This window comes from Tachypleus tridentatus, chromosome 6 (genome assembly GCF_004210375.1).
Source record: "Tachypleus tridentatus isolate NWPU-2018 chromosome 6, ASM421037v1, whole genome shotgun sequence".
NCBI classification, from domain to species: Eukaryota; Metazoa; Arthropoda; class Merostomata; order Xiphosura; family Limulidae; genus Tachypleus; species Tachypleus tridentatus.
Genome location: NC_134830.1, coordinates 41,035,265 through 41,062,377, shown reverse-complemented (window position 1 = coordinate 41,062,377; position 27,113 = coordinate 41,035,265). Strand labels below are relative to the sequence as shown.

Below are 27,113 nucleotides of genomic sequence, written 5' to 3'. Positions count from 1 at the left end.
CATCCTGTATGTTTATATGTACTTTCTGCTTAGCAATGTTTAAGTAAATGAATTAGAAGTTAGCTAAAAACAACGACCAACTTTTGTGTTGATAATGTTATATTTCAATTTTTCCTTAGATTTGAGTAGGTGTCCTACAGAAGTTAAACATTAATTTTTCTAACACTAGCTTTTTATGCTGTATAAAGTGCATTCTTAGTGATGTTGGAAGCTATAAAGATTGTCCAATAAATTTTCCTTTTTGGAAGAGTTTACTAAACTACATCTTTCAGTGCATTACATACAAGCCACATATACTGAAGTTATAATGTAAATCAGTGTTACGAATTAACAAGTAATTTCTTGTTAGCCTTTTATGAAGGCCATTTCCTCCAGGGTTTGACAAAAAGCATACATGCATTTCACCGACCTATTCAGATGTGACATTTCTACTGAACAGTGTTCATGGCCTTCAATAGTAGTTTTATTAACCTTATAAAATTATTTTGAAGTCTTAAATCATTATCTCTTGCTTTTTGTTTTTCTGGAATGATTGATTAATAAGCTTAAATTGCTAATCATGATTCACAGTTAATTTACAAATCCTAAATCAATCTGGTAATTGATGCTTAGAATCATCAGGACTTGGTAAAATTCTGTAATTACAGAAATGACAAAAACAAGATAATTGTATGTTTCACAAGTACTTCATTTATTTACAACCACGGTTTTGTCAATACCTGATGATGCCTTTACTGGTGAAACCATGGCTATGGATAAATGATGTACTTGCTTTTCTTCAATTCTGCAATATGGTAACACTTCTTTGGACTCATTCAGTCCAATTACCAACATGTCTATCTTTCTTATGGCGAGGCAAGAAATAAGCATATTCTTAATTACAAATTAATAAGTCTTACATAAATCAAACTCCAATAATACAGGTGAAATATTTTCTCTCATAAACACAGCATAGTTTGCAAGTCTCAATATATCTATTTTTCAGTTCATTCTTAAACTCTCTGGTGATCAGTAAGCATGATAAATAGATATATTATACTTATTATAAAATATGACCAAATGTACACAGGCTCAGTCCACTGGACGAACCTCATACTGTAAAAGTTGACTATAATTCTGAATTTACTAGTGTACTCACATTAAAGGTGGCAAGTTTGTTGTGTACATAAAAAATTGGTGTCACAAAAGTATCTCTACCTAAATCATGTCCATAAGTTGATGATGTCATTTTGGTTCAGACTCAGAAGTTATGGTGCAAGGTGATGTTCATATAAATGAAATTATTTTTGTCCATTGTATAGCTTGTGTATTGTATTTGCATAACCTTAAGAACCTCCACAATGCATATTCACAGCTTTTTTTCACTATTCCAGATACTGCATCCAATATTCAGTTCTCTACCACAAACTATGAATAAATCAGCAATGAAAGGTAAAAATAACATAACTCTGATATCAAATATATAATACCTTGCAAAACTAAAAGGTCATGACACCTGCATTTTGACCTCCACCCATGTGCAGATAGTTGTTAATCATGAGTTGAAAATGTTAATATACTACACTGGTTCAAGTAGTACTATAAACATTAAATTCATCTTTAAAATGATGATTGATTCACAACTGAAGTAATAAAATTCTTTATAATAATATTACAAAATTAAAAAGTGAAACCTGCCAAAGCCAAATGTGTTTGATCAAAAACTTTTTAGATAAAAAAATATTGATTTGCTTGCTTCTGAATTTTGCATAAAGCTATACCAGAGCTATCTGTGCTAGTTGTCCCTAATTTAGCAGTGTAAGACTACAGGGAAGACAACTAGTCATCACCACCCACTGCCAACTCTAAAGCTACTCTTTTACCAACGAATATTGGGTCTGACCATCACATTACAACATCCTTATGGCTGAAAGGGCAGCATGTTTGGTGTGACGGGGATTTAAACCCGCGACCCTCAGATTCCGAGTTAGCACCCTAAACATCTGGCCATGCCCAGGCATTAAAGAATGACCCATTTCTAGTTCCTCTGGAATCTTGTATTAATAATATATAACACGATAATATACTTCTCAGAGCTATAATATCCCTACAACTAACTTCCTGAAAATTGAACTTCTTACCATGTCATTACCAGTAGCAGACTTCTGTAGATTACTTGCTAACCATTAAATTACCTGTAAAGTTGTATTGCAATGACAACTATGAACAATTTGCAGGGTATGATATAAAATATGTTACTTATCACTGATCTTTTCTTCACGAATGCAACATATTTTAGCAAGTAAAATAAAAACTTACAATTAATGACGAAGTCTATGAATATGATGAAAGAATCCAACTGGTTTAACTATGTTCTTATTACTGACGCTTTAATTCTGAAAAAACCAAAGTTAGCTTTTTTATGTTATTCAGCTGGTGTTTACCTTCATTTAACTTAATAGCATATTACTAAATATATAAAAATCTCACAACTAGTTATAATAATTTAGATTCTCTTCCTCAGTTCTCTATCTACAACCTACGTTTATCTTAAATCGCCGAAAAAGTGTTAATATAAGTTGTAATGACGTCATCTTGTATACTCTACGCAATAAAACTGCAGTAGCAACAAACTTAAATTTTGACTTTATTTAATCGATTTCTAGTAACAGCAGTATAATATTTTATGATTATAATACCATTCAGATGAAATTATAGAAACATTTATTATAATAATTTCTAACAGAACATAATTTTAAATAAAGAGGCCACGTTCGCAAACAAATACAACATTTTTCCGTCACACAATTCTAAAACGACCTATTTTGACACCGGTTTATGATTATGTTTATTACTAAGCATTAAGATACAGAAAGAGTTATCCATGATCTGCCCACCATTTGTATCGAAATGTGATTTCTAGTAATGTATGCACGCAAACATACCGCTATGCTAGTTGGGGTTTTGACACCAGAAAAATCGAAACTATTAATATCGCTGTTTGGGGGGCCGGCATGGCCAAGCGTGTTAAGGCGTGCGACTCGTAATCTGAGGGTCGCGGGTTCTCATCTCCGTCGCGCCAAACATGCTCGCACTTTCAGCCGTGGGGGCGTTATAATATGACAGTCAATCCCACTATTCGTTGGTAAAAGAGTAGCCCAAGAGTTGGCGGTGGGTGATGATGACTAGCTGCCTTCTCTTACACTGCTACATTAGGGACGGCTATCACAGATAGCCCTCGAGTAGCTTTGTGCGAAATTCAAAATAAACAAACAAATAAACAAAATCGCTGTTTGGAATCTGTAAAAAAAAAAAAAAAAGTGACTCTGTATCAAACCCCACATAAATTGACCAAAATACACCGAATACATTGCCAAAAGCTCTAAATTTTGCTTTTTGTGACAAATCTGACATTCTTCTTTATCAAATGTGCTGCTAGTTGAAAAGTATCTTTATACCAAATTCAACGTAAATTGCTTGAAACAAGGCTAAGTAATTGACCCAAACCCCAAACATTATGGTTTTATTAGTCGTTTCGACCTTCACTAAAATTATGAAAAATGGGCATATCCCAAATTTTTGAATATAAATATATGTGTGTGTGTGTGTAAAAACTTATTTTTATACCAAATCACATGTGTTGGGCGCATGAAAATATCCATCTTGATTGCTGTAAAACTGACCGCACAGAAGCCCAAATATACATTTTAGGGTTGTTTTACCTTTGACTTTATAAAATTCTTTAAAAGACCAAGGTAAAAGAAATGTAAAAAGGCATGTGGACAAAAGTATGACCCTATCAAGTTTTAAGTCAATCAGCTGAGAAATGAAGAAATAGCGGTTGAATAAAAAGTGTTTGAAAGAATACGAAACAAAGAAATGAGGGGAAGAAAACAATAGAAAACTAATATGTCTCTCTACAGAGACATGATGAAATGGTGTTTTGAAAAGGTAATACATATCACAAAATTATAAGGCAACTTATAACCTGAACATGCGTGAGTTGCATTTAAAATACTAATATCTTACTGTATCCTAACACGATAAGGCATACCTTTATTCATCAGTATTCAAATGTTTTTCTCTCAAACTTCTCACGTAGATATTTAGCATATGAACAGCTCACGCCTTCGTAAACAAGAAACGTTGTACACCTGTGCTAATCTTCCAGCTTAGGCATAGGCTACATATTACAATAGTTGCACATAAGGCATACAGAGGCGTAATTAGGGTTTTCAGTGTCCGAACACAAAGTCAGATTTCGCGCCCCCTCGTTACACAATGTCCGAATTATGTAACATCAATTTGGCACCCCAACCCCTGATGCTGCACCCGGGGACAGATGTCCCCCTTGTCCCTCCCCTAGCTACGTCAATGAAGGCATATAATACTTAACCATGCTTCTATGCCGTCAGTATCCTAGAGTGTGGATCTTCAGTTTTTTCACAAAGCTACACAGTGAGATATTTGCAACGTGTCCGCCACGTGGATTAAAATCTTAATTTTATAAATCTGATTGTCGAGCCACCAGGTTAAAAACAGTTAAATCATAGTCAAGGTCAGGTAGAACAGATACTTGTACAAGTTGGATGATTTGAGTTGTTTATCTTTCATGAATGGATAATAGTATAGTATGGAAATATATTATGGACTTTTTGCAGTATTATAATAGTTATTCTGAATATATTCTTTGTTGTGAATACGCGCAAGAATTCACATAAAACATGGTCGAGAAAAATATTAGGTTGATCTTGTTACTTGCTCCCATTATTTATTTGTTATTTTAAAAGTTAGACGTATTTTATTACAGTTCATGCAAAAAACAACACAAAAACAACTTAATATAACCTACTGTAAATTATTAATACCTTTCAATAATTTTTCATGTATACCTTGAAGTTAATGTCTTAAATGAGATTAGCTTATAATATGTTAGCACTAGTTGAACAGTATAATAGTTGAACAGGTTTCTTTAAACCTAAATCAGTGAGTGCAGAGCAAAGTAAGACATACAAAAAAAAGCTAAATACAGGTAATATAAGACAAGGTACAATATGGTAAGGTAAAGATATGAAGCTTTATGTCATGCAGTCTGACTGAGTCCTTAATCCAGGGAAGATATACATTGTTGTTGTTTTGAATTAAGCACAAAACTACTCAATGGTCTATCAGTGCTCTGTCCACCACGGGTAACGAACGCCGGTTTTTAGCGTTGTAAGTCCGCAGACATACCACTGAGCCACTGTTTTATGTTAAGCATTTTATTAAGGAATCACAAGCATAATAATAAACAAACAAGAGGTACGAGCTGTACATAAAATACCTCCCCAAATACATATAACAGACACTCTTCTTACTTCCTATTTCCTTCGAGATTGTGTGTGCCGTTTTCATTATATATATAAAAATGAGTTTTATTTTTATTTTGTTATGTACTTAAAATATCACTTTATTATGCGTTATAAGTGTTGAGTTTATTGCATTTAAATAATTTTGTAATCTCATCACACAGTTCATGTCACCACGTTGAATTATGCTTTGCAGAAAATTTTTAGTAATTATTTCTGTCTAAAATATCGATTTTCCTTGCAGTTTCCCACGATGTATCTAGTATATGATGGTTCCCAGTACTCATTTCAACTGTCTGATCATACAGAAATCCATAGAAATTGTATCCAGTGATTTGAATGGCATGTCTCTGTATGGTAGGATGTGTATATTTGTTTCATTCTTCAACGCTCTAGCTGTGTGATAAATCACCAAATATTTTGTGGAAGAAACTTGTACACACTCTTGCTCAAAAAGGTTGTTACATGTTCAAAAATGTGATTTTTAGTCATTTATATCATTTTAAACTAAATTCACCTTGTGTATTGCTCTTAAACTTTCAAGTTTTATTTCTTTACTGCTCTGCATTAATTAAGTTCATTTTGAGTTGGTTTAATCCCTTGAACATGGGAGGGTTCTGACACTTGTCCCAACTCGTTTTCAATATTTTAGACATTATGCCAGGTCCTACCAACGTAGGTTTAAGAAGTAAGATGGTTGCCTACGACAACGCTGGGTTGAAACAAGGCGATATTGCAAGAAGAAGAAGAGCTGCAACCGGAAGTGTGAGTCCCAGCAGACCTACGAGCCGTTTACGTGCCACTACAACATGCAATGATCGCCGGGTCCTCACCGTTGCTAGTCGAAACCGTACGATGTTTTTCAGATCGATTGCTTCTGTGTTACGTGCGCAACAACTGATCCGGATTTCACGCCAGACAGTTAATCGACGGCTGGTGCAAGCTGGATACAGAGCGAAACGGATGGTCAAGAAACCTAAACTGGCAGCTAGACATGGCAACAACAGGCTGCAGTGGGATCAGCGATACCGTAATCTGACGATCGCACACTGGAATCATGTAGTTTTTGCTGACGAATCCAGATTTCTGCTATACCCCACTGATGAACGGATACAGCTGAATGATGAAAATGTACAACCCTACGTCGCAGGAGGTGAAGGTTTAGTGCACGTTTGGGATGCATTTTGTTCTGCTGCTGTGAGCCAGTTGGTCATTCTGGATCAAAACGTCACTGGGGTTGTGTATAAGGATATCCTGGATCGCCACTTATTGCCATTTGCCCAGGGTATTTTCCAGGACAATTTTCGACTGCAGCAGGGCAATGCACCGGCTCATAATGCTCACAATGTGCAAGATTTCTTGCAACAACGTGGTGTGTTGTTTCTTGAGCAACCATCTGTAAGCCCAGATACCAACCCGATAGAGCATCTCTGGGATGAACTTGGTCGTGCAGTCAGGAATAGGAATGATCCCCCTTCAATCCTACAGCAGTTATATCAAGCACTGACTGAAGAGTGGAACAGAATTCCAAATCAGGCTCGTAACGTTAGTTGAGAATATGCCACGCCGCCTAGTGGACATTATTGCAGCATGTAGGGGCCACACACGTTATTGAGTTAAATATTATGATGTAAATGTAATTGTTGCACGTTTGCTGAAATTTTCAGATTGATACTAAATATTTACACAAAATGGCAGTCTTATTTGTTTTGACTTAGAAGTGAAGAAAAAAAAAGTTCATTTCTGGTGGTACAGATCTAAAGTTCCACAGAAATTTTCATAAAAAAGACATAATCATGAAATATTACACAAATGTTCATGTTATAAACATACTTACCAATAATTATCATTGGAAAGACATTGCACACATTAAAAACACAAGAAAAATAACAAATAATGGACAAACAAGCTCAAAATATCACATGTAACAACCTTTTTGAGCAAGAGTGTATTCGCGAGTTGTCTCATTTTTCCAAATAGAGATATTTGATAATAATACGTATTGCAGCCTCGGGCACAATGACGATTTATTTTTACTAAACTTTGCATTTGTGTGTTCTTACATGTTACAAAACACTACACTTTGTTTACCACAACTGGAGTACGATTTATTGCAGATTTGTTTATGTATGGTGCTAGTTCCCCAATTTAGTTCTTGTTTGTTTAATTTCCAACAGCACTAAATGCAAGGCATCCTCATCTTGTAAACCCTAAGTCTTCAATTTCAACATACCTTTATGATCTGTATGTATAAATATTTTGCATTGAAAAGGGCTGTTATATACCATTCCCAGAATCGAGCAACATTTGATGGCAGAATAATACTACTAATACCACACCATTTCAAAATGTAGTCCTGATATATTCTATTCCATCCCATCCCGTCCTAACTTTAGATCAACTGTTATTGTCACGTAACTTACTTATTGGTAAATTCAAAATAACTATTATAATGAGCATGAACCCCTGTAGCTGTTAAAGTGTGTTTCTATTGTGATTATTAGAGTTTTACATGTTTAAAATAATATATATAGTTCGTTCTTATGCCAGAAGGCAGGGGCGTAGATCCTGGGGGGATGGGGGATGCATCTCCCCTTCATTTTAGGTGGGGATATGGTGCATACAATCATCCCCCTCTACAGTTTGGTCTGTTGAATTGTTTATTGCATCACAGGTCTACAAATTGTGTGTTTGTTTTTGTGATTCTCGTGTTCTTACCAATCAAATTACATAATTAGGTTTAGATGTAGGCTTTTTCAGTAGCCGAAATGTACATCTTTATATAGACGTGCTTCTAAGTATCAGTCAGAAAGCCTAAGTATACATGCAAGGCTTGCAAGCACTATCACAGAATATACCTTTGTCTTGTACAAAGTGTAAGATTATGTAAAATTTTCATCACAACAGATTGAACAGAGCATGAAATTCGAAAATATTACTACAAGCATAAACTCCTGTGATCCAGATCTGGCAGGCCATTTGTAACTTGTAGCTGCATCAATTTTATGTGTATATTGTGCGGTTTTCCTACATCATTTGTTCTTATGCATGTCTAGCCGGTTTTATTGTCGAATGCCTTACTCTCCTTAGGTGCCGAATCCGCTGACCATAGTGTACATTTAGTGTACAGTTTACAACAGGTTCGGGCCGCTCGGATCCAGACGCGCCCTACATCACTCCCTTCTGCTCCCTTTAGTCTGAGCCTCGATTTTACAACAGGGCTCATTAGACCTGTATTTGTGGCCCTCATTAATGCATGAAATTTCAGATAATCACCGCCCTCTAATAAAGTGCTGGTGCTTTATGGTAAAAGAACAATATATTCTAATAGATAGTAACAATATCGTATTTTCTTGTATAATTGGAACACAAAAGGAGCGATTTCAACTGCCTGCAAGAATGGCACACCATTCTGCAACAGCTAGAGATTACTATAGAAGCCAATATTTTGAATCTGTGGACACAGTCATAGAACATCTGACCACTAGATTCAATGCAGACAACACTGACTTGAGGCAATATCTGGCATTTGAGAACATGATCTGGCAAGATTGACAACTCGATTATAAACTTCTATCCAGAAATCTCTGCACAACGGCTCGAGTTTCAGTTGCCCATGTTCAAAGGAACAACAAAAGCAGTATCTCTGAAAGGTGCGAAGGATGCTTACTGTAAAATGCATGAAACAAGCAAGCAGATATTTAGTGAAGTGTTTCTTCTCATGAAAATTTTGCTTGTATGTCCAGTATCCAGCTGCGAATGTGAACGCAGCTTTTCTGCATTAAGACGGTTGAAGACGTGGTTAAGGTCAACTATGTCTCAGTGCCGCCTCAACCATGTGGCAGTTTGTCAGACTCACAAAGATGAGGTCGACAAGATAAATATAGAAGAGCTTATGAAAGAATTCATAAACAGATCATCACAAAGGAGGTCTACGTTTGGGAACATGTAGACTAGAGGACTAAATGAATCTTATTTCAATGTAAAGTATGAATAATTATGTGCTACATTGTATTGATGTGTAATTTTCAAGAGTTTGCAAAGACATTTTAATTATTTTTATCAAACAACATGAACAGTTTTTCAGTAGATATAAACTTATCAAGGGTAATTACTAATTTTATTAATATTTGAAAACGTAATTCATGCAATGAAAGTTATTAGTGACCTTGTCAAGTATAATGGCCATCTTTTATACTGTGCAGTGTGCAGGAATAAATTCACGTGGCAGTTAATTTGTGACACATTTGTCTTTATTCTATTAAAATTTTGAAAACTGTTCACAACACCTCACTTATACAAACCTACATGGAACCCTTGAAGTATCGTGGCAACAAGATTACTCTGTGACTGCATGTTTACAGCTTTCAGGTTCACGTAATCAGAGATTACCAATTTGCAAATTGAACAGTTCACATAAGTGGTTGCAAAAATCCCCCTATCGAGTGTAAAAAGTCTACGCCCCTGCAGAAGGTTTAACGCAATTGTTGTTTAATTGGTCATTTCATTAACACATTGTGCATGCCCAATGTCATTCTGTTGCGTTATTTTCCAAATTTTTAGAGGGTTGTGATTTTGATGCAGTTTTAACAGATCATGTTTAACACGTTGGCTCCCGAGCCTATTTTGCTGATACTTTCCATGGTCCCACTTGTTATTTTACAATTACTTTTTTTTTTTTAGGAAGAGTGTACAATTTTTATATCATGTTAAGTGTGAGTAAAAGACGTTGTATAGGTCTTTTTGACCCACGAACTACGGGTGGATTGCTTAGGACTTAAGAATGCATTTAGTCTTACTGTCCCACACGACCAACTTGTGGGTCGTGCTAGAATTTCATAAGCATAAAATAGTTGGCATATGAATATATGTATAATAATTATTTTTTTCTCTTTTTCAGATATTTTTAATATTTTTTCTACAAGATATGTTGCAATATGAGTTACAACCAATCTGATGTGCCAGTAAATATTTTTTATGCTTTTAAAAAATGAAAATCTAGATCAGATCCTTTGGAAATTGAGAAAAATTCAGATACTGAAAATAAATATTCTGAAGATTCAGATTATGAACCTTCTAGTAACGAAACTTCCGACTTAGAAGATAAAAAAGCCATCACATCTGAAGGTTTTGAAAATACAGATTTTGAAATTGAAGCTAAAACTAATGATAATGTTTAGCAGCACACTTCATCTTATAGATGGCACCCAGCGAAGAGTTCCTTTCAAAAAACGTTTTAATTTATTTCTACAAGTTTCGGATCATCTACAAATGCTATAGTAACGTCTTTCGACGCGTTTGACTTATGGTCAATGACAACATTTATGATTTTATAGTTCAACAAAGAAATCTCAATTATTACCAAACTGAGGCAGCTGGTGACGCAAAGGTAAGCATGTGGAAAGACACTTATTGTGATGAAATAAAGAAGTTTCTTGGAACTATTATTTACATGGGATTTGTTAGATACGCAGTGATAGCCTACTACTGGCAGAAAGATCTCTTCTACAGGAATTCTTACATCCCACAAATAATGTCAAGAAATAGGTTTCAAGCACTCCTACGTTTTGTTCATTTTACGGATAATCAAAGGATTGGGAAAAATAGTTTAGAAAAAATTAGAAGGTAAAAACATTTTACAAGAGTTAATATTTCAGACGAATGCATTGCAGTAGATGAAATAATGGTGATATGGCGAGGTCACCTAGTGTTTCTTCAATATAATTCTGGGAAGACACATAAATATGGTTTGAAAGTATAAATTATGTTATCCTCAAGGTTACACCTACACAACACTGTTTTTGCTGGAAAAGATGACACACAAAGAAAGAGAGGGTGTTCCTTAGATGAATTCACCCATGACACTCAAATAGTCCTTTATCTTGCTAAAGACTATCTAGATGCAGGGAGAACAATCACTACAGATAATTTCTGTACATCAATCGATTTAACAAAAGAACTGCTAAAGCATCAAACCCACCTCGTGAGAACATTACGAGCGACAGAAAGGGTAACTAACTCCAAGGAAATTATAAGTGTAAAACTAAAAAATGGAAAAATTGTATGTCGCCGACAACATGATGGAATTGTGATTGCAAAATGGAAGGACAAACATAATGTTCTTATGTTGTCAACGAAGCATAATCTGAGCTTTAAGAAAACTGAACGGAGAATTAATGATGTGGATGTTAAAAACCAGAAATGGTTCTCAACTACAATATCATAAAACAAGGAATAGACAAATCCGATCAAATGCCTAGTTATTTCTCGCCACTTAGGAAGAGTATTAGATGGTATAATAAAATTACTTTTGAGTTTTTTTGCTAAACACAGCAGTGGTAAATGCTTTAGTGTTATTCAATAAAGCACACACACACACGCACTAAACAACTACAAATGCATGAGTTTTGAAAAATCAGTCATTGAATCACTGCGTCATGTAAATGCTTAAGCAACAGTAACACCAAGGACAACAGAAAGAAGAGCCAACATACAACATTTTATGAAGACTTACAGAAAAAGATAAGTTTAAGAGAATAATTCGTAAAAGATGCATTGGCTGCTACAGTGAAATAAGAAAGACAATGACCGCAAAATAAGGGAACAGAAAGACCAAAAAAACGTTCGCACATACTGTGTTTGTTTGTTTTCTGAATTTCGTACAAAGCTACTCTGGGACTATCTTGCTAGCCGTCCCTAATTTAGTAGTGTAAGACTAGAGGGAAGGCAGCTAGTCATCACCACCCACCGCCAACGCTTGGGCTACTCTTTTACCAACGAATAGTGAGATTGACCGTCACCTTATAACGCCCCTCGGCTGAAAGGGCGAGCATGTTTGGCGCGACCTTCAAATTATGAGTCGTACGCCCTAACACGCTTGGCCATGCCGGATCTGCACATACTCTGATAAATGTGAAGGTATCTCTGCTCTGTGCATTACTTATTTCAATAAATCATATAATTTCAAATTGTACCTATAACAACGACTGTCCCTTTGTACTGCTTTTCTACAGTTCATTATTTTTATTTTCATGGTGAATTGATTTATTTATTTTATAATATGTTTTGGAAACAGTATGTTGGAAAATTTACACAACATTTCGCTTTAAAATTCTTTTTATGCTTTTTTTACATTCATTACATAAAAATGACAATTTTTTTGCAAAATTCATTTATTGTTGTATCCATTTATGTCTAAATGAAGTTATTTGCTTAATCTATCAGGTAAATAAAACATAAAAAATAAGAAAAACTCTTGTCCTTATGCCACACTCTCATCTTTATATGCAGCCGTTGTGTCCCAGTCAGTAAGTCTCTTTTGAAAAATATACAGCACCGGTGGGTCGTATGAGTCTTACTGGAAGATTATCACGACCCACTGGTGGGTCGTGTGGGAACCAATGTGTTAACTTTATATTGGGAATAAACTTGCTTGAGAACAAACCCAATGCTATATATCTTACCTAGCCGTCAGATGGTCATCATGGCGTGTCATACTAAATGCTACCCTCAGGATCAAGAAGCCGATAAATGGCAATGAGAAAATCCCAGTGCAAAAGCTTGACCTCTGATAGTTTCCTCCCATATACAGTAGAATGGAAGTTAAAGAATGCCATGATCTGAGCATCCTAAAACAAAGTTAGGTGGTCTTTGTGGGAAGTTTCGGCATCGAATTAATTAGCCAAAGGAATGCCAGGCATTAGTAATATTTACCTGTTACAAAAAAGAGTGGCAAAATATACAAGGTGGAAGAAATTTATCAGGGAAAGTTGCAGTGCTAACAGACATAGAACTCCAAGAAGCTGACTACTGATAGAAACACTGTTAATTGCAAGTCATCAGATGGACCAATGCTTCACAGTAAAAACCAATGGCTCCAGGAAAGGAACGTTCACATAGATCCATGTTTTAAGTTTAACAGTCATTTGTTTTCAGAGTTAATGTAGGAATGGTGAAAATGTGAGTTTTATTTTACCACCTTTAATCAAATTATTCCTATCCGGAAACAATAAAAAACTTTATGTCCTATGATTTTTACCCGGCTGTTGAAAATGATGCTATAAACATTTATTTGTCTGTTATGACAAGACAAATAAAGGTGAGTCAACTGTGAATATATTACTGATAAAGCTGTGAGAACTGTAGAATTAGAATGTCAAAAAGGAGTTGCGACTTTTAATCTTCCAAGTTATTGAGTGCATGTTTATGGCAAAACATCTACAGAATATTTTCATTAGCTATTTAAGCACAACATTTACATTGTGTAAATTAATAACATTAATGATATGGTTAATCCTTCTTTTTATAAAAACAACTTCGGGAATAATACTGTATTCCTGTGGTGTAAACTATCTGAAACTAGAAAAATAATTATAGCTAATACAGCTGTGATCGTTATTAGTAACTATAGGTTGTTATAGCTGTTGAAGATTACTGAGCATTTTTATAACCCAAAGGGCTGAACAGAATCTGCAATCTTTGCTTTACAAGTTTGTTTTATGTTTGCCTGATAGATTCTTTGAGAGATCTCATATAATGTGTTGCATAAAAATGTAGTATCACACGGTGCTCTAACACAGTATTTAGAGATTACGCAAACTCTTATAAAACTCCTACTGAATGTTCATTATTATGTTGGATTTGAAAATAATTCTAACCTAATAGGTTTCTTGATCTCTAGATAGCAATACGAAAACATACGTCTTTGGCTAAATGTGTGTTTACTGGAGTCCATACAGGTAAATACTGTAATTAGAAACATGAGTATAACAGTTGTTATATTAGTTACAGCGGAGAGGCCCATTTCTACTGAATTTTATTTCCAATTGTGTTCATGTAGAACCGACTGTGGTTTCGGGTTTGTAGATACCTTTCAAAATTTTTAGTGTATACTGGAGGGATTTATACAATTTGATAAAAGTTAAGAAAAAACGACGTTTGCACTCCAGATATATATAAAATAATAAATATACATATATATTTATTTCCTATGTATAGGTCGTTTTTTATATTTTATCAAAACGTTTGTAGATACCATATATATATATATAATAATTAATTTTTGTTACCAATTTTTAGGCTGTAATTTAGGTGTCGAAATTTACACTAGCAATATTTTCTAAAGGTTGAAATGCATGTACAGTAAAAACCTACACAACATGAAACAACATACAATAAACAACAATATAACAATTTTATTCACATGAAAGGTAAACCTGAAAATTGACATTATTTTAATGGTTGTTTTTCAGATAAACATGTGACATATCTGTGTACCGGTAATATTAGCTCCCTTATTTTTGAGTACGTTAATTTATTTAAAATTACATTATTTTAATATTATAATTGCTATAAGGTAGTTTGTTTGTTGTGAATTTCGCGCAATAGCCGTCCCTATTTTAGCAGCTAGTCATCATCACGTACCGCAAATCCTTGGGTTACTATCAACGAATAATGGGATTGAACGTTATTTTATAATGCCCCCACGGTTAAAATGGGGGCATGTTGGTCGTGACAAATAATACTGTTGTAACATTACTGGAATTTGTAAATTTATCATCTGATATATCAGTTATTGGAAGTGAACATGAATAATATTTTATAATAAAATTTGTTTTAAATAATTAAATAAAAGATCAATTAACATACCTTGTAAGTTTATGACAAACGAGTTCCTTGTGTGCAAAATGAGTAATAATGTTAATGGAAGCGTTTTTATTTTTGTTTTATTGTACTGTTTAGTAGGAGTATGTTACATTTTTAGTTAAAATTGTGCTGCATGAAACATAACGCCTATTTCTATCCAGATCTAACTACGAACATCAATCACTACTATGTGCATAAACAAATATGACACCTAATAAAAACATGGAATACAGAGAAACTGAATGTATGTTTTATTTAAGATTATTGCAAATACAACAAATTCACTTTGTAGCAAAAACAAAACAAAACAAACAACAACCAAGAATTGTGTAAATTCATTCTTCATTGGATTATTTTTTTTTCCAATACATACATACACCAGACTTTAAAGTTTTAAAGAAATAGTGGGATAAAAGCATAATCTTGGCTTAATTCTAGTTTTAGTTCAGTATTCAAATGTATTATGCTAAAAAATGACTAAGTCATTCACATGTGGTTATCATTTACTGTATATACTTCACCTTCTAATACACCAATATAACATTTCTGTAGACTGCTGTGGTAAGCCATATACATTGCTTTCAATTCCAGATTTCACTTAACTTTGTCCAGGGCCTGTCCTAGATTGTAGTTTAATCAACTACTATTAAATGTTTAAATACACTTTTGTAACAAAAAACATTTTACATCACAAACTGTCTTACTTGACAATGCACAAAATTAAGAATTTCTAATAATTGTAAAGGTGGTAAATCTTGTTTAGAGACAAACCCTGTGATAGATACATATTTGAAAAATCTACTGAAACAGAAATGTTGATACTTTTTAAACAAATATTGAGCATTGGCATCTTCACATTAAATCTGAACAGCTGTGATCACTGTGACTAGTGAAATCTGAACAATGTTAATTAAAGTAAATTGCACTAACAGACTAATGATTAGTTCAATGGTTTTTTTTTTTGATGAAATATCTTCTTGTATGGGGCACAGAATTTTCTAAGTATATGTAATTCATAACATACAGTTTAATGTTAGCAGATGAAAACTTGTACTGGAACATACAACACTTTGTTTTCATGTAAATCAATATATTATGGAGAACCATAAGTTACAAGATGTTCTTTAATGTTTTTTGACAAACTGAGATATATACATTTACATAGTTCTTCACATTCAAACCATTTCATTAAATACAGTTATCTACACTTTAAAGAGGCACTTCTCTTAAGACAAGTCACTTTCCTTTGGTTTCTAAGGGAAGACATATTTTGTTTAAAAAAATAAAGACACAAAGAAATTAATATATGAGAGCTTTACAGAATTTTTTGCAATAGTGGCATACAAACCAGTAAAGTATTAATACATTTAGATAGAACAAAATAACTGGTAACCATATTTCTAACTTTGGTTACATACACGTAAAAAAGTTTTGCATAACAATAAAACTATAATATCTGTATTCCAAGGAGAGTTGGTTATTTTTCTTCCACAAATATTCAAAGGATAATAGAAACAACATTTTGTAATTAATCATGAAAACACATGTAGAATTTAAGTTACTTCTTTTCATACAACTTGGCACAAACTGCCATTAATAAAATGCTTTAAGTAAATAAATTTTATCTTTAAAAAAAACCAACTTACTTTTAAACATCTTACCTTCTATACAAATTTCATCATATTGGAACCCCATCAATTTATTTAACTGGTGATTTTGTTAGTCAATCATAAGCACTTCAAATAACATGTAAAAAAATATTGAGTTTTAATAACAGCAACACAAATATCAATAGATAATCATAAATATTTTGATTCATTTTCTTGGACATAAAAGATATTTTACTGTTTAAACATAGTTTAAAGGAGATGACCCCCAGAAAAGTGATACTAATATCACAGCCCTTTATTTCTTAGAATAATGTAATAGAAATTAGTGAAGCATTCAGATAAATTACTCAAATTTTGTGAGCCTGTTAATCAATTATGCCAGATTGGGCAAACCTTTCACTTAAAGAGTTGGACACCAAATAATTAAAATACCCCCTCCTTTTTCATTCAAATACAGATTTTTATCACAAGTATTTACATTAAATACATTCTGTATTAGGATTAAATTAATATCAGATGGCTGAATAAAATTAACAGAGTGTGGATCTAGTTAACCAGTTGAACAGCAGCACTGATTTAAACTAAATAGTAAGTAAAAAATATAGAAATATTTCATTGTAATGACGGAAACTATATCTCTAACTTTTTATTTTACTTTGAAAACATTACGCTGACTCTCCACCGTCAACTATGTATAATTCTTATTAAAAACATCAATTATTTATAATAAACTAAACTGACAATTTAAAGTTACACTATTCATCATCTTATTACACCTTGTTTTCAATTCACTGTTCCTAGTTATACCAAGGCTTAATGGTACAAAATATTCTTAAAATGTACAACAAACTAACTAAAGTAAGTTAAACTAGGGAACAATGACATAGAACGTGCAGACTAGATTGTTGTTAATTTCCAAATTCTTCATAATCCAGTAGCTTGGGTACTAAGGAGGAATAGTCTGCTGAAATGTTATGCAACAATGATAATGCAAAGAAAATACACCAAAGGAAGTCCACCCAAGCATACAGAAGTGAACTGGAAACAATTAATCATTCAAAAATGCAGTTATAGTATAATTAACTTTCATTTCATTTAATGGTAAAGGTTTAATTAGGAAACCATATGCAAATATACAATATAGACAAGGTTTACAAGTGATATTAATCCTGCAAACATTACCTACAGTTAATTATATGTAAATAAGTACAGAAATATTTTGTGTTATGATAAGAGTATCATCCACAAACTAAAATTATCAACTTTGATCTTTTTATAAATAAATGAGAGCATCAGATCTGCTAAAAAGCAAAGTAGTAATACTTCAATTTTAAAATAAAAAAATTATATGCAGAGCAAAATTTTCTCATCAGTATCTCCATAGTTGGAAATTCTTAGCTACTCTCTCCTTCCTTCCTCAGCTGTTTTAATATGTTGAGGTTTAGCAAATTTGATGCCTAATTTGATATATACATTTAGTTCCAAAAACATTTCAGACAGAATATATCTACAGAACTGACACAATGAAATGAGTTGGTGAACTTTCTCTAATTTTATTTAACATTAACTGTAGGACAGATGTGCATATGAGATAAGTTTGTTTTTTTATTTTAAAAAGCAGAGCAAACATTAATTTTATTATAAAAAGCAGGAGTTCTACAACAGCATGTTATACAAGAATCTGTCATGTTAATTATGCATATTACAGCAATATAATAATACAATAATTTAAGCTACATACATAGATTCCAGTGATTCTGAAAAAAATAATTACACAATAAGCTAAACTTAATATTAATGTACAGTTAAAGTTAATTGTAATTATCACTGAAGCAATACATAATATAAAACATATCTTTATCTGATCATCACACTGTGAAATTTCGACAAAGAAGGGCATCAACCACTCTGAGCGATCGATTAAACTGATATCAAACTTTGCAGGATGTGATCCCTTGTATCTGTGTATATAACATTTTATGTATAAGTATTTAAATCTAAACAAACCCTCATACCTCAAGTGACATACAACTTCTCACATGGCCAATGAACACTGAACATCAAAGAATCAACACTAGCTGTATAGGAGTTTTTTTTGACTTACACAAAGAAATATTTAAACATCAAAGTAAAAGCAAACTATTATATTTTACACATTTTAATTCTCACTTGCATACCTTTACATAATTTAAAAGTCACTTGTCATAGGAAATACAATATACCACTCAGTCACTTCCTATAAGACCTATCCATATCCACATACCAAAGTTACAAAAATTTAACAATGAGATTGTACTTAGTGAGAGTAGTCAACTTTACATAAAGAAAGTCATACAAGTTTACACATACTTAATGTTTCTTTCTTGTTTTGCTGCTGCAACATATCTTACATGAAAATAGAAATACTTTTTGTTGATATTATACACTGAAGTAGGGAATGATATAATAAAAAAATGCATTTTACACTTTACTTTGTGCACCAAAAATATGAGTAACCATAGTAACATGATATAGCTAAAATATTCAATTGTTCAATTTTATGTTGTATACCTACAAATGACCATCATACACACCCATGTGCTTTAAATTAGAGATGTTACACTTTATAATTAAAAATGTTTAGTGAAACACATTATACAACTTCAGTATCCACTTGAACAATTCACAGTCTCCTAGGACTTATTATTAACCTGTTTTCTTTATAAAGCAATGACTGCAAAGTTACAAAATTACATTTGCACAACAAATATTTATAGAATTTTATATTAAAGTGACACTGGTGTACTTTCCTTCTTTTTTGGTTCTGTAACATTCTACAATTTTAACATTACAAACAGCCTATTTAACTTTAATTGTATTCTTTCTTGTAAATCATAAAATATCAATATTTCTTCTCTCTCTCTTTTTTGTTTGTAAAGTAGGTTATATTTATTTAATAATGGTTAAAGTTGTCACAAGATGAAAGTTACTTGTGATCTATGCAAAACAAAGAAAAATTTGGTTTACACTTATTTCTATCATTAGTAAAATGCTGCTACAACTTCAGTCACATTACTCTACTGTAGTGTTAGATCTTTTGAGTAACACAGTGAACAGAACTGACAATACATACTGGTGAATCAAAATAGTGTCCTTCTGCAATTTCATCAGCAGGCTGCCCATTGAAAGACTTATGTAGGTGTAGACCACTCACACTTCTCTTTTACTTGAGTAATAAGGTACATCCTTGTTCTGATATTTCTTGAACTGGCAACAGAGTTATCTTTGTACTTAAAAATGTTATTATAACAGCATGGATGGACAAAAAGAGTAGTTTTGGTCTGATATCTGGCACCTACTATTTGATCAGATAGACATGGCTGCATACCTTCAAAATGCACTGCAGAAAGCTACCACTCATTATAATAAAATATTAAACTAGTTATTTAGTTATTCCTTTTGGAAAATTTAATAATAAGGATACACACAGGGATGTACAGTTCTGTGTAAGTGAGCAGCAGTTTCAGCCCTTTTACACAAAATTGGCACAGTGGTATGAGACAGTGCTTAACATCCTGATGCATCACTGATATTGTTGTTTGGATTCTCTGCCTTTTCTGTCTCTGTCACTAGCATGATTATTTATGACACACAGTAGCTACAACAGATGATAATGGTATTTACTTAAACTAGATAATGTCTGCTAATCTTACCTGGGGTTCCATTCTTTATTTAGAAGCTAATATTAAGCACCAATCAGCAAGATGACACAACACCTGTTAAATGTGACTCACATGCAAACTATATTTTGTTTGCATAACATAATCCATTGATGGAAGTGGTCCCTGATTATCTGATCAGATCAGATTTCATCAGATAGCACAATATCAAATCAGGTTGGATATTTATTTTATCCCTATATAATAGCCTATCACACTGTATATATATATATATATATATATAATATGTAGAATAGAATATATGACAGAACAGTTAGTTTTATAGCACTGCCTTAAAAGATATGTTACAAGGAGTTTAGAAAACAGGTTTATGTACATGCAATGTATCCAAAAACCACATCAATGTTTTAAATCAAGTTTTATTATTGAAGCAAATAATGCTTCAGAAATTTCAAGTAAAGTAAAAAAAGAAAAAAATGTGCAAATGAATATTCACAAATAAATCTAAAGTTAGAACTTTAACATAGGACCAGTATTTTAGTCTGTTGTAGATAAGATTTGAAACCAAATAGAGAATATTATTCTCTTACTAAACATAAGTACCAAAAAAAGGCAATGAAACAGCACATTAACTTTTAGATTTTTTTTAAAAACAACTGGTACAACGCACCACAGAATTAATTCTATTTACTAACATGAGAGAGAACTGAATAATATAATCCATTAAAATAAGTGTGATAAACTTTGAGCAAACTATACAGGACAAATGTATGCTACTATTAAGTAATACAATAAAGATTAAAATTTAGAAGCATAACCTACATAATGAGATGTTATATGGCTATTTTCATTTTTTATTTAAAATACTCAAATATAATATTCTATTATAAGTTAAATTTTTATTAAATGTGCCTTTTATTTTGGTGATGAGAAATTATTAAAAAACATTGAATAGTCTTCTGTTAATACAAGTTTATCATCTCATTAAACTTGAAATTCACATTTAAATTATGAAATTCTATTGCCTGTAAAATAACAGGGCAACTTTAAATGGAAAATTAGGCAAGCAATGCAGAACATTTTATAAAAAAGTGTGCTCTGGAAAATAACATTTCTATACCATTTCAGTTCAAATCATTTGTTATATCTTTCTCTAATCCTCTAGACAAATTGTAAAAACATGGTGATTTTATTAGTCAAAACTATAAACTGAAGCATACTTGTCATCATGTTAAAAAATGTCTTCCACTCACTATGAATAGAGATAAAAATAAACCATAGTAGAAGTGGTTGAACAAGGTTTTCACAAAAAGTAATTCAATTTCAAATGTCGCATTGTTGTAATAGATCTTTCAAACAGTAAATGTTTTTAGAAATTTAGAAACAAACCTAAAGCAACAGGAAATAATTATTCTCCTTATTTTTGCTATCAAGATAAAAGTTGTATAATTCATATATTTATGACAACTTGTGTTTATTTTCAAGTAAAAGAAAACTTTTAAGAAATGTAATTTTAAGATGATTAGATATTCATTAAAATAAATTGAATCATCAAATAACATTACTGAAAACATTTAAGTACACAGAAAGTATTAAACTATGACATGTAGCCTTGATTTAGATACTCAATCTCAACTTGTTACTTTTCATTAACTCCCGATGTTTAACATAACTTTACACTTTGCTAAATGAATGAGAGTTAAAAAAACACAGTTGTGAGGAACAAATTATAAAAACTAGCTTCTCCAATTTTAACACTTCAGACAGTTTGATCCATTTACTGTGAAGTTCATTGTTCTCTAACTGCTACACACAATATCATATTATTTTATGATAAAAAATAATTTTATTCTTTTTTTTCCTTCTCATTTATTGCAAACTACAGTGAAAATCATGGATGAGAACTGTGTTAGTCATTCTATTCCCTTTGAACATCTTCAATGTAAAACTGCTGAAATTAAAATCTTGCAAGTTATCAAACCTAAATATACAAGAGGTTTGGTTTGTGTATTTGCCACAATATAAAGTATTTTTGAAGTGGGAAATGAAATACATGTTGGATTTAAACACATATCAGGTAAATATTTTTTTTTATGCTTAACTGTAACTCCAAAGAATGAAAATATTTATCTTAAACACTATTAATTTCTTCTCCTAACATTGCAAGTTCTATGTCCCATAGGTTACATAAAATCATTCTTTTTAATGAAGGACACTCAACAACAGTTTCCTTAATCTTGAATTACTTAAGTAGTAAAAAAGAGAACCAGTTATTAAACCTTTGGAAATCTATAACCAATAAACTTGTCACTAATCAATGAAAAATACAATTTTAATGAATTATAGAATAAAAATTTAAATATGCAAAGAACATTTATCTAGGGAGAGACTGAAATATTTTTATTATTTGGATTGTGTGAAATAGACAGTTAACCATTGTTATCACTCTTACAATAGGCATTATTATTGTGTTTATAAATTTATTAAAATGAAATTTCAGCATTTTAACTAAATAAAAAAACAACAACATATTCTACTACTATGTGTTTATATTACCAACAAGAATCAGGTGTGTATTTTAATCACTCGGGGTTTATGTAAACATTGTGACTGACAATTTTTATGAAAATACAATAAAATAGAAGAAACCCATGCAAACCTTGAAAATTGACTATAATAAAATTGACTGAAATGCATGGTACTAAATCACTTTTCTTATACATCTCTTATGTATATAACACACCCATAGACACATACATTGTGCATGAGCAACTGCTTGAGACAACATAACAGCACTTTAGGCTATGGCAAAACATCGAAAGTTTTCACTTGAGGTGAATTCGGACTTACATCAATAAACATCAACTTTAGCTTCAAATAAATTTTAAATATTCTATTGGAATAACATAATTCATACATAATGCATTACATATTACAACATACATATCCTTGAATTCTGTAAGACTAGTGAACTTTATGGTTTTCATGATTTTTTTTCATATATCATTTTCATAGTTTGTTCTTCCTTCTCTAGGTGTCACGGTCTGTTTGCACAATTACAAATGCTTTTTGAACATGCAGCATTATGGTATTATTTTTCTCTGCCAATACAAGTGTTAAAGTTATGATGTTATCAAATATTTTAAAAATTGTACATTCTTTTACTTTCAAACTGGTCATGTTAAATTAGCCATCATAGTTACATCATTCCAGAACCATTACACCTGTATATATGCACGAGTGCATATGTCCGGAAGAGAATGAAATGTATACCTTATGTAGTTATCTTTTCAATAATAAAAATTAATATGGAGAGGACTATATATACTTGTCAAAACATGATTTTACAACCTTGTGTGGAGGTATCAAACTAAAGTGTAGGCTAACTCTCTTCCCACTGGACAAAACTGAAAACAAAGATGTTAAGTGCATACACTCAGATGATTTTACTCACCACTGGGGGAGCTACTAGTAAGACAATGCTAACACTTGGTGATATTGATCATCAATTTCATCCAATAGATGAAACTATTTTTAAAGTCTATGCAAAAGGACGGTTTTATTTTGCTATACACCTGCATAACATCAAAATATGAAATATTTAATTAAAAATAGTAAGTAATGAGGCTTTTATAAAACATAAGATGCAATTTATGTGAGAAGTCATAAAATAATAAAAAAAACATGATTTTTTGCTATTTGTGATGTTTTATAATTACGTACAAGTAGTATGGTTTATAAGATTTTGCTGAAGTCCAAATTGATACAGAATGTTAATGAATAATATTATTATACACTCATTTATCAAATTGTTATTTTTACATTTCAAATACTTAATTACAATACTTTTCTTGATAAATACTAGAATGTTTTTACAATGCTTTTCATGATAACAAAACTGTTGATACAATTTACACTAACAGGTTAACTTTAGCAAAGAAATTAATCTGATAACTGGAATAAAAAAAAAAAGAAAACAAAATATTATGATAAACAACAATCTTAAAATGTCAAAGTCAAAAATTCAGCTACATATTCACTTTACAACAAGAAACAGAAAACTTACCCAAGTTATTCCACGTTTGGCAAAAGATGGCTTTTTAAATATATATCTGAGTTTACTTAGTACAGTTTTGCTGTAAAGAATTATAATGAAAACAACTGTTGTTGAACAAAAAAAAAACTTCTCATGTCTCAGAGTATGGGAATGCCACACCATTTATTTAGTTCCTAACCATCTTAATTATCATAGACAGAATGAATTACAAAATTAAAAGGGCAATCTGTATCATTTATACACATTTTTGTGTGTTATTTGCAGGGGAAACTGTAGTAGTTTTGTGGTAGTCAGTTTTATAAAAGTTATGATCAGTAGCTTCAAAGATGAGCATTAATATTGCTCAGGAACACTGAACATACAGTATATACAAACCTATAACACCAACAGTAATAACAATATAATGCGTATCAGTAGTTACATATTGTCAACCCTAGAAACTACTGTTATTTCCTGTTAATTAACAGCATATCAAAACACACTGATTTACTTATAATCAACTTCATACTAACTTATACTTGTGGTAAGAATCACAGACCTAACTCCACATATATATAATAGATTAAACATGACTGAACAAGCAAAATGTCATGGGATTAATGAATTGAATGTAGTCTTCGAAACAAAACCCACAAGAGACTAAACTATATTTAATATATATTACGTTATGAATGATTAAATCTCTAATATATATATGTATATTATTACCACCAATGATCATAAATTCAATAATGTCTCTTTTAGGCAGGCATTGTGAGAAAAAATGAGAATGTGTGGACACATTACAACAACCCTGTTGAGCCAAATCACTGAAGGGTCTAACTGGTGGATGTGGCAAATATATGCAACATAAGAAAGGAGGGAGGGCTGATAAATGATACTGAATATTTCTATCAACGGAGATTTCCCATGGAATTCTGTTGGGCTCGTTTAGCTTCTTCTTCAGAAATCTGTTGCTCAATAAGATACTGTGCAGTGGAAACAGAACTAGGGGATCCCGTTATTGACACGATACGGTTACGAGTTCCAGGTGCAAATATCCCTTTTTTCGAAATCTGGATGTTTGCTCCACTAAGTCGTTGAATGTCAACAAGAGATTTTCCTCCTGGACCCAGAATGGCACCAACTATGTTCTCTCCTACTTCAAATTCTAGCTTGCTTGATTCAAATCCACCCTGTCGATCATTTGGAATGGGGCTTCTCTGGAAAGCCGTGGGTCCAGAGCTGAAGCTTGTACCAAGGCCAAATGAGTTATTGTTGATGGGCAAGCTGGTTGCTCCTGGAGATCCCAAAGCGGGCGAGTTTTGACGAAATGGATCATAAACAGTCTGATCTGTTTGAAACATATATCTTTCACCAGATCTACTGATAGTGGGTGAAGAGAAGTTTGCACCAAGTCCTAATCCAGATATACTGTTCCCTATGTTAGTAGTGAGGGAACCAAACATATTAGAAGATCCTCCCATAGGTGCACTAGAAGAGGCACTAACAGGGCAGGAACCATCCATGGCAGGAACTGTGCCCGAGTTAAAGATTCTCTGATTGGCTAATCCACCTGAAGGAAATGCACAACTATTAGAAGCTGATGTTCCAATTCCTATTCCCATACCACCTGTCACTGGTGTTCCATTCATGCTATGTAATGTATTTCCCAAGTTGAGACCCAGACCTAGTACTCCATAATTAGATAAAGTATGCACTGCAGCAGTAATTTCTGCAGTTGCCTGGTCTGAGTACCCATTACCTCCTAGCACAGCTTTGATATTTTCAACTATTTGAGAAATATTACTTGAAGGGATAGGTGGAGCTCCAATACTCATTCCCATCCCAGCTGAGAATGGTATCACTCCAGATGAATTTCCCATTCCTTGTGGACTTCCAAAGCTGTTATTAACAGTTGGACTAAGACTATTTAGGCTGCCATTAGAGCTGTACCTTGTATTGCTTGTATTCATTCCACCATTTCCTTGAATGGTGGCAGCAAACGGTGAGCCAGTTGGATTAAAATTGGCTACAGGTCCAGAAGCTTCTGCGTAACTAACATTCAAACAACTACCACTTTGAGGATCTTCAACTATTTTTGCTAAAATCATTACACATGCTTTTTTGTTATTTTCCTTTTCACCTATGACAGTAATACATCGTTCAGCTAGGGCATGATCTTTAGATTTCTGTGATACTTGAACATACGAACCACTTTCGTCTTTGATTTGCTTAATATAACTCCCACCTTTCCCTATGATCATTCCTGCTGTGCTGTTAGGAACCAGTATTTTTACCTGTAGAGAAGAAAAAAGGAAATTTTAAAAAACAAAGACAAACAATTATTTAAAACATAAGTTTCTAACTCTGTTTTGAAACATCATCATAAAGTTTGAGATAAAATAATGGCAATAGTTTATGATTATAATTGGTATATAAAACGAATTTCAAGAAGCAATTTTTGGTGTTCATAAAAGCATAACTGAAAAATATTATTAACATGCTTATATTAATTCATTTTTTTCAGGTTTATTATCTGTATACATAAAGCACAACAATGTTTGTGTCTGCTTGTCCATTATCTAACTACTAATCTGCTGGGCCAATTTCAACTGAATCATGTGAAATGATACTTTACAACAACTCTACTCCCCATTATTGATCATTCACTATCTTTGACATAATTTAACCACATTCATAGACAGCACAACATCCTTACAACAAACAACAACAACAAAAATATTAATTTTTTTACAATACAACACATACACAGTGTGGGAACAGGGCAAAAAATCCCTTTTACATCTTAGACAGCATTCTGTCACTCTCTGTG

At 32.5% G+C, this 27,113-nt stretch overlaps 2 protein-coding genes across 8 annotated transcripts in view; both read right to left on the bottom strand.

Annotated features, from left to right (window-relative positions):
* LOC143252317 (L-asparaginase 1-like) overlaps positions 1-4,229 on the bottom strand; it is a 38,950-nt gene extending 34,721 nt beyond the window's left edge. For 2 of the 3 annotated variants that reach the window (XM_076504263.1, XM_076504266.1), the window contains exon 1: positions 2,299-2,593. The gene's annotated coding sequence lies outside the window, so the exon portion shown is untranslated. Of the gene's footprint in view, positions 1-2,298; positions 2,594-4,033 lie in introns of those variants that run through there. The other variant, XM_076504265.1, reaches the window with a different exon arrangement.
* Positions 4,230-15,203: 10,974 nt separating this feature from the next.
* LOC143252315 (RNA-binding protein Pasilla-like) overlaps positions 15,204-27,113 on the bottom strand; it is a 49,763-nt gene continuing 37,853 nt past the window's right edge. For all 5 annotated transcript variants that reach the window (XM_076504257.1, XM_076504255.1, XM_076504256.1 and 2 more), the window contains one exon: positions 15,204-26,577. In XM_076504257.1, coding sequence (XP_076360372.1) covers positions 25,192-26,577 — 1,386 coding nt within the window. In that variant the 3' untranslated portion in view covers positions 15,204-25,191. The remainder of the gene's footprint in view (positions 26,578-27,113) is intronic.